Raw genomic sequence first — 8117 nt, forward strand, 5'->3', positions numbered from 1 at the left:
AGCACTAATTTTTTTTCCAGCACTTAATTTGGAGCACCATTTGTAGAATTTAGCCCTGTGTGCCTGTTAGAAAAATATCTAGTTGCTAGACCCAAAATGAATTAGTATACTAAATACCGCCTTAAAGCTGAAAACCCTGCAATGTTCTAAAAACATGAATTTTTTTTTCCAGAATTCTTGCCTGTCATAAATTTAAAATAAGCTCAGAAATATGAAAAAGAACCACAAACAGCCCAGTTTAATTTCAAACGTTAATATATTTTCTATTTTATAGTGAACATATGCACCTATCACTCCCTTGTCTGCAGCAACTATGATGTACTCATAAAAAGGGGTGAACTCTGTAAGATGCCTCTTAAAATAAATATTTTTTATAAAATAATAGAACTTCAAATAAATATTCTTTACACTAAACAATATGTTGAAAAATTAGAAAATAAAGGCTGAATTTTACTGTAACTGTACAGTACACAGGAAGTAAAAAAAAAAAAAGGGGGGAGATCAGAATTTTGTAAATAGCAAGTTTCCTTAAGGTGAAATACAATCTAGATAACAAAAGCATACTGACTGATTCACATTCTTCTGTACAACATATTAGTATAATAATTTGTGACCATGCCACATTTATGGCAATGCTTTTCACAGTTGTAAATATTGTATATGTACAAAAATATAGTACATTATCTCTGGCAGAAAAAGAGAGAAATCTGCTCTGCTCATTTACAAATTTTGAAAGTACTATTCACAAAGAGAGACAGACACAGTTGCCTAGGAGTGTCTACGTTGCTTTAGCTTATGCAATCTGAGGATCAGGACTGGATCCCAGCTGTGAGCTCTGTTAACTGAATTCTACCATACCAATTAAGTTGGAACACACAAAACAAGCATTTGACTGCAAAGAGCAAGTACACCCTTAACCTTTATACTGGAGAGTAACTGGTTTAGTTGGTTGCATATGTACTGTAAGTAATAGTGTCTGTTAGTTAAGTGTTTTCCATTCAGGGATGCTATGTTGGCTTCTCTAAATCTCTGGGTGGGACATCGGGAATTTTACGGCAGATGGTGTTTGACTGTTTGCAGCGACAGCCGGGCCTGCGTATCCGGTCGTAACACCCCTGGCACAATTTAAGGCACCCCTTGGCTGGAAGGTAACACCACAAGCAAGGCAAGAAGAGGGAGATGACACCCATTGCAGACCATCTGGTGCAGCCATGTGAATGGCTGCAAGAGCAGGGGTTGTCGGCACAGTTATCCTCATCATCATTGGAGCAGTGATAAAAGAGACATTTGACGCAGCAGACACAAGTCCCATAGTCCACTACATTCTGGGCTGAACAAAGGCATTGCTTATCACAGATCCAACATGATGGAAGGGTCCTGGGACAAGTGCAGTCCTTACACTTACATTTCCCGCAGTCCTCACACCTATAGGCATGTATGCCTAAGTCTTCTTTGCTCTGAGGTTTCAGTTCCTCAGACTTGAGCTCAGATTTGGGCTGCACCTGAATTATCCGGCTAGCAATCGGCCCTGTAGACAAAAACGATGATCCCAAAAGTCTCTGCTCAGCGGAACTGCTACTTGTATTTGTCCTAGTACTGCTCCGTGACCCACTACTGACTGTGCTGATGGAACGGGACAAGGATGCTCGGGAAGACAACTGTACTTGTGGATGCTGGCTTCTGCTGGTTTGCCGATGCTCACTCAAGCCAGGGATTCTTTCATTCTTGTGTTGGGCAACTGGTCTTGAGACAGACTTAACTCCAGGTCGGGGAGCAACCGTAGGCCCTTCTGTATATTCATTTGTGTTCCGGATAGCCCTGATCTGATCCAAAGACAAGACATGAATCTGCTGAATCAAGGCATCCCTTGAATCAGACTCCCCATGATGTCTCCCAGTGTCACGCCGAACCTGTAGCAAGGGTTGCGACCCACTGCCATTCTGAGTTCTCATCTCCATCAGTACTCTGAAGAGTGATCACGCCAGCAGGCTTAGAACACATCTGAATTCCTGCAGTAACAAAGAGAAAAAATGATTCAGTATTACATGCTTTTTTAACTCTTAAATAACGTAATGACAGTGCCTTTAACCATACATGACATGGTGTAAAAAATGCATTTGCAGCAAAGAATGGACTACAAATGCAGGGTTGAGGGCCAAGTGAACTGCTAATGATAGGACTCAAAGGGAGTCTTTTCTTCTATTGAGTCCTAATGCGTGTTCTTCAACTGCGTAACTCTGTAAGATCTTTCCACACTCTGATAAATGATAGCATTTAGATAACTGTTTTCAATTGTTACAATCCATAAAAAATATAACAGGGTGTTGTTGTTTTTTAATGCTCCCAAAACATAGCCAAAATCAGCCTAAGAGTTGGAAGACAACAGTGCGACCTTATAACATCAATCAAAACACAAAAACTAATTTCAAAAATCTTACACAAAGTCAGGGCTGAGAATGCAAGTGTCATCCATTTACACTGTATAGCCAAAAGTGATATAAAGTAATAAAGCACAATTATATCCTATTCTCTTAAAACTAAGCATTCATTACAGAAAACAAATGAACTTTTTCAACTTTACAGGATTATGTAGAATAAACTAAACAGAACTGCACCAAGAGTTAATACGAAACACCCAGTAGGATACAATCACTAAACAGTGCAAAAATTAGTACACCAACAAAAGCATTTCCCAGCAAACATTTGGACTCCAAGAACTAAAGTGGGTTGAGAATAGGCAGGGTCACGTTTCCCCTCCCACACCTTTTTTAAAGTTTGCTTTTATAAACAAATAAGAAAAATGCCTTGTTTTACATGGCATAGGTTCAGTATGGGAGTGAATTACTACAATCCATACCAATTCTTTAATTATATACTTTTCAGCTATATCTACAAAAGCAGAAGCTACATAAGATTGTTGTGTACACCCACCCATCTAGCTATTTCAGAGCAAATATTTTACTGTAGTACAAACTTTGAAGACAGACTTTTATTTATTTAATCAGTTTGATTTGTGCACATCTGCAGACCTAATTAAGGCTTGTTCATGAGGTTGAATAACTTCCTTCCATTTATTACTGATGCAACTAAAATAACAATTTAAAAAGTAAAAAGTTAGTGCTCCGTTTTGCATGGTTCTCCAATAACAACACATACTTCATAACAGCTGACAAAAGACTCTGACACTAGCTAAGCATTTCAGAAAAAGCTAATTTGTGAAAGAGGGCAGGGGGGAACCCTATTCTACAAAGTTGGTAGTTGCTAGAGGTTAAGCTAGAAGATAATGTCACATTGAAGATTTTGGAGTTATTAGAGATGAAACACTGTGTTTTGGTTTTCACAAAAAGATGAAGATTAATAGCTTTTATGCCAAGTGAAACTTTTACTCCTATACACTAAACAGATATTTTGCAACCCAAATTAACTACTTCACTTTGTAAAGAAGTACTCAGCACAGTTGCTTTCCAGTCCCTTTCTCCCCCTTTGCATGCTCTTTCATACTATAGCAATGACAACTAATTTCACCTGCTCTTTTGGTATTCCTTTGGCTTCTTTTTCCTTTTATGCTTTGATCCCACTATGGGGACATTTGTTTTATGGACTTAAAAGTTCTCCACAGGAGAAGTAACTTGTCACTATACTATAGCTGTATAGTATTCCAGATAAAACTTTAAAAAACAGGACTGAATTAGCACAGATTTGAAATTTGTGGGCAAGAGCCATCAACTGCAAGCACTTTGAAAGCTTTGATGACTGGAGCTACCTGCACTAGTTCCAAAGGTGTACAAATCCATCCATTTTCCTGGAACTAACAACATATGTCCAAATATACCCAGACACTTATTAAAAATGCATAGTTTCCACACCTTAACCTCACATTTATGCCCTGTAAAAAATGACCAGGCATCCCATGTATACACAACTAGGATTTCATTGAAGGCAACTACAGGAAATCGCCTATAAGGGAATAATTTACAATGCACCTCTTGTTAAGTACTTTGTTCCTTTTGTCATTTGCAATGCAAATGTTCACAGAAGTATTTTAACATTACAAATAGCTCCTACAATCTCCTGCACTTCAAGCCTCTTTTACAGATAACAGCCTTGCTATGTAGTATAATTGAATGAGCTGAATACCTTGCTGAATTAGTGACAGGCACCAAGGATAAAACCTAGCTGGGCAAGGCATATAGCTATTTCCCCTCTACTTCCTCAGCAGTCTTCATAGTTAATGCTGAACAGATATTTTGCAAACCAAATTAACTATTTCACTTTGTAAAGAAGTACTCAGCAGATGCTTTCCAGTCCAGTTCCATGTGACCAGTATACAAGATAAATATTTCTATTTATGTACTTGCAGAGAAAAAAAACCTAGATAGAAGTTTGCTTGCTCTCCCTTTGAAGAGCTTATTGGGCTCCAGGTGAGAAAAACATATTCAAAGACCCCTCTAAATGCCAAGTAACTCGAGCCATCTTCTTGCAACAACAATGAAGGTTGAAAACAGCAAGGTTTGGAAATGTAACATCACTTGTCAGTGCCAGATTTGGCAATGAAAGAGGACTTTCCATTGTATTAAGAGGCAGAGACCTATAACAACTTGATAAGAGTCCAGTTAGCTGCTTGCATATTAGTGCAGGCAACAGAAATCTGCGTAATTTTCAACTCATTTCCATCCTGTCTCAGAGGTTCCCTCTGTCCCCGCCTCCCAACTCCTGTGCTTTGAAAGTTTCTTTGAAAATCCCCATTAAGAGCTGAGAGTGTGTGATCAGACTATGGATTAGGGAGAAAGGATTTCACCATCAGGGTGGGGCAAGCGAGCACAAAAATAACTCGCTTAAAAAAAAAAAAAAAAAAAAAATCAGCATTTCCGATGCTGCTTACAAAAACCAACCGCAAACCCCAGCTCTAAATAGTCACTTGATTGAAGAAATCTTGCACCCGGAAGATGGAAACTAATGGTTTTCGCAAGTAGTCTTAAAATAACAACAAAAAAGCTTTATTGTACTAAACTCACAGTAAAATAACAAGACATAGTCAACCATCTCATGTTGCAAAAATAATCTCCACGCTTTCCAAAGCGTCTGTTGCTTAACATGCAATCCGATATTTTATCTCCAAACGCTACATACAAAAGCTAATGGCCTACACAATCCACGAATGAAATAATACAAACTGCACCGAGAGAATTAGGAGCTGTTCGTGTGCTTTTAAACAAGGGGGGCAACCCCCCCGCCCAAACAACTGAGAAGCTGACATTCAGGAGGAAAAATTGTCTGGAGAAATCAGCTTATTTAAATCAAAATAAGCAACAACAGCATCAAAAATACTCGAAATAACCTTAAACATGTTGCACGCATTCCTCGTGGAAATTCCAAAACATGGAAGCACGTATCCACTCCCCCAATCGCGCTGAACCGGGGGCCCTGCGAAAAGTCACGTTGCAAAAAGCCAGAAAGAAAAAAAAATCCGCTCCAAAACAACCCTCAAAGCAGCAGAACTAGCAAGAATGAAAGCGATTTTCCAAACGCCTCTCCAGACCTTCCAGAGGCAACCTGCCGGAGGGAGAACGACGGGGACTTATGCATGCTTTCTCTGATCTGATTTATTTAATCTTATTATTTAGATGGACAGAAACACATGTCTGCAAAACGCACTCACAACTCACCGTAATCGCAGTTCTGCACCGATCCCCTCTTCTCCCTTCGGTTTTGCAGATAAATCCAGCCACCAAGAACTTTTCCAAACTCCGCTTTAAGTCCCAACTTACAAAATCACCATCCAGAGGCGATCGGAAGGAAATGATTAGGAAACAAAAACAAAGCAAAATCACCCGATCGATCAATGCAGTAAATTATAAAGCGCTTTCCTCATCGAATTGTTTTCCAGGAAAACAAACAACAAAAAAGTTCTTCCTCAAAGGAACAGGAGGCCGAAATCACGATTCACCAGACCAACAGATATATTTTTGTAGTAGTTGCAAGTAACTGAAGTTTAGAAAAATGCAAAAATGAAAGATAGTACGAACTCCGAGGGTTTGTTTGCACGGATTTTGGAATAGAGCTTGCGATGGTGCAAGTCGGAGGCTGCTGCTGCTGCTCTCTGCACTGTCCTCGTCTCTCCGTGGCCAGGCTGTAGAGTGAATTAGGGGCTGTGCAAGAGCTAAGCTGCTGCTGCTGCTGAATGCACGGTCTAAGCTGAGGCTGCCCCTGCTCTCTCTCTCTCTCTCTCTTCTCTTTCCGGAGGTCGGGATCTGCAGCAGTAAATGGTGTCATGCGGATCTGAGGAGGAACAGAACAGTTGTTGTCTCAGAGGATATATCGCATCCGGTCCCAGCTCATTGGCTCTGCGGAGCTACATTCACTCGCGCTCCGAGCTGCAGGAAGCACTTAAAAGGGCGATGGCCCAGCAGAGGCAGCCTTAAAGAGATGCAACAGGCGAGGAAAGAGTACAGCAGCTCGGTGTACAATCGGCCAGCACATGCAAAACAGAGTGCAGACTATCCAGACCTCAGCAGTCAAAGTGTATACAATGCAGTTTAGTGCAAAGTAAAATATGCAAGCACACAAAGCAAACAATACGTGTTACCACAGAGAAGTTTAACATATAGTCGAGCGAGAGTTAAAATTCAGAATTTACTCCTGTCGGAATTCTAAGAAAAAAAAAAAAATCCAAATTCTACAAGTTTATTTGACAGCATTTAAACAACATTTTTGCTAATTGATATCCAGAATTTCAATAAATTCAGTATTTTCATTAAATTATATAGAGAAAACCAAAAGTCTTCAAGTATTTCTTGCTTAGTGACGTTCTTCTAGCAGCACATTCATAAAAACCTAACTTAGGGTTCCTTTTACAAAGCTGCATTAGGCTTTTTTTTTATCACCAGCTGTGGCAATGGGGTCCTTTTACAAAGACGCCTGATTTAGAGCGCCAATTGCTAAGGTGGCAATAGCATTTAGCACGAGATAATCTTTAGCACACTAAATCGGTTAGCACACCTTAGTAAAAGGACCCCGATTTTAGCTCCAAAGCTAATAGAATTCCTATGAGTGCCTGAGCTAATACAGCTGGGCCCAGATTTTTTTTTTCTTTAAGCCTAAGGAGGGGGGGGGGGGGCTAGTGAAGTTTGGTTGGTTTGTTTTCATATTTCACTTTGCCTTTATGTTGTTGAAAAATGTTTCTGAAAGCTGACATATTTCAATAACTTCAGGGAAGGGGTAAAACGCGGACCTCGCGGATCTAAAACTGCATGTCCTTAAAAATCCGAGGTCTGTGCATTGACAAGTCCGCCTTCGCTACCCCTGCAGCTCAGCTCAGGCCCCCGGCTCCCTTGCGGACCTCATGGATCTGAACTGCACATCACATCCTTAAAAATCTGAGGTCCGCGCTATTTTTGAGGTCCGTGCCACTTTTAGTCTGGCTCTGACAGAGTTCTATGACAATTTAACTCTGATGGATCTTAATGCTTTTCCCTCCCTATGCTAGGATCCGTCAGAGTTAAATTGTCATAGAGCTCTGTCAGAGTCAGAGACTAAAAGTGGCACGGACCTCTAAAGTGACGCGGACCTCGGATTTTTAAAGATGTGCGGTTTTAGATCCGCGAGGTCCGTAAGGTCCGTGAGGTCCGCGTTTTACCCCTTCCCATAACTTCAGAATAAACATCTTTTTTCTCTTTTGTTTGAGCAGTTTATTTTTTCCATTCACTTAGGTCCCAGAGTCTCTTATCAGCTTTTCTTTGCTTTTTCATAACCCTCTTCCCAGGATCACCTGTCCATGTTACATTTTGTTCCTATCTGTCCTTTCCAGCATCTCTCCTTCCTGTCTCTATACTGAGCTTCTCCCCTCTCCATTCCCCTGCATCCATCATCCCTCTATCCCTGTTCAAGCAATGTCCCTGTGTTTAGCAGTCCTTCGATGCCCGTTTCAATGCTCTCTCCCCATCGAGCATTGTTCTCCATGTCTGTCCCTTGTTCTCCATGTCTGTCCCTCTCCATGCTTAGCAATGCTTCAGTGTCCCTGTCTATGCTAAGTCCCCATTTAGGATCTCTTCTCTATTTTTCTTTGCCTTTCAGTGTGCAGGATCTTCCGCCCCTGAGCCAACCTCTCTCCCCTGCCC

At 40.6% G+C, this 8117-nt stretch overlaps 1 protein-coding gene across 1 annotated transcript; it reads right to left on the minus strand.

Moving 5' to 3' along the window:
- Nucleotides 1-237: 237 nt before the first annotated feature.
- On the minus strand, nucleotides 238-6295 carry SPRY2 (sprouty RTK signaling antagonist 2). The gene is made up of 2 exons (XM_033950612.1): nucleotides 5667-6295; nucleotides 238-2009 (listed from the first exon to the last, which is right to left on the minus strand). Exon 2 carries the CDS (start codon nucleotides 1956-1958, stop codon nucleotides 1008-1010), a length of 951 nt encoding a protein of 316 aa, XP_033806503.1. The 5' UTR covers nucleotides 1959-2009; nucleotides 5667-6295; the 3' UTR covers nucleotides 238-1007.
- Nucleotides 6296-8117: the final 1822 nt, after the last annotated feature.

The sequence above is a fragment of the Geotrypetes seraphini genome, chromosome 6, assembly GCF_902459505.1.
Source record: "Geotrypetes seraphini chromosome 6, aGeoSer1.1, whole genome shotgun sequence".
Lineage (NCBI taxonomy): Eukaryota > Metazoa > Chordata > Amphibia > Gymnophiona > Dermophiidae > Geotrypetes > Geotrypetes seraphini.

Coding starts and splice junctions, on each gene's coding strand:
- SPRY2 (XM_033950612.1), bottom strand. CDS start 1,958: ATGGAGATGAGAACTCAGAATGGCAGTGGGTCGCAACCCTTGCTACAG.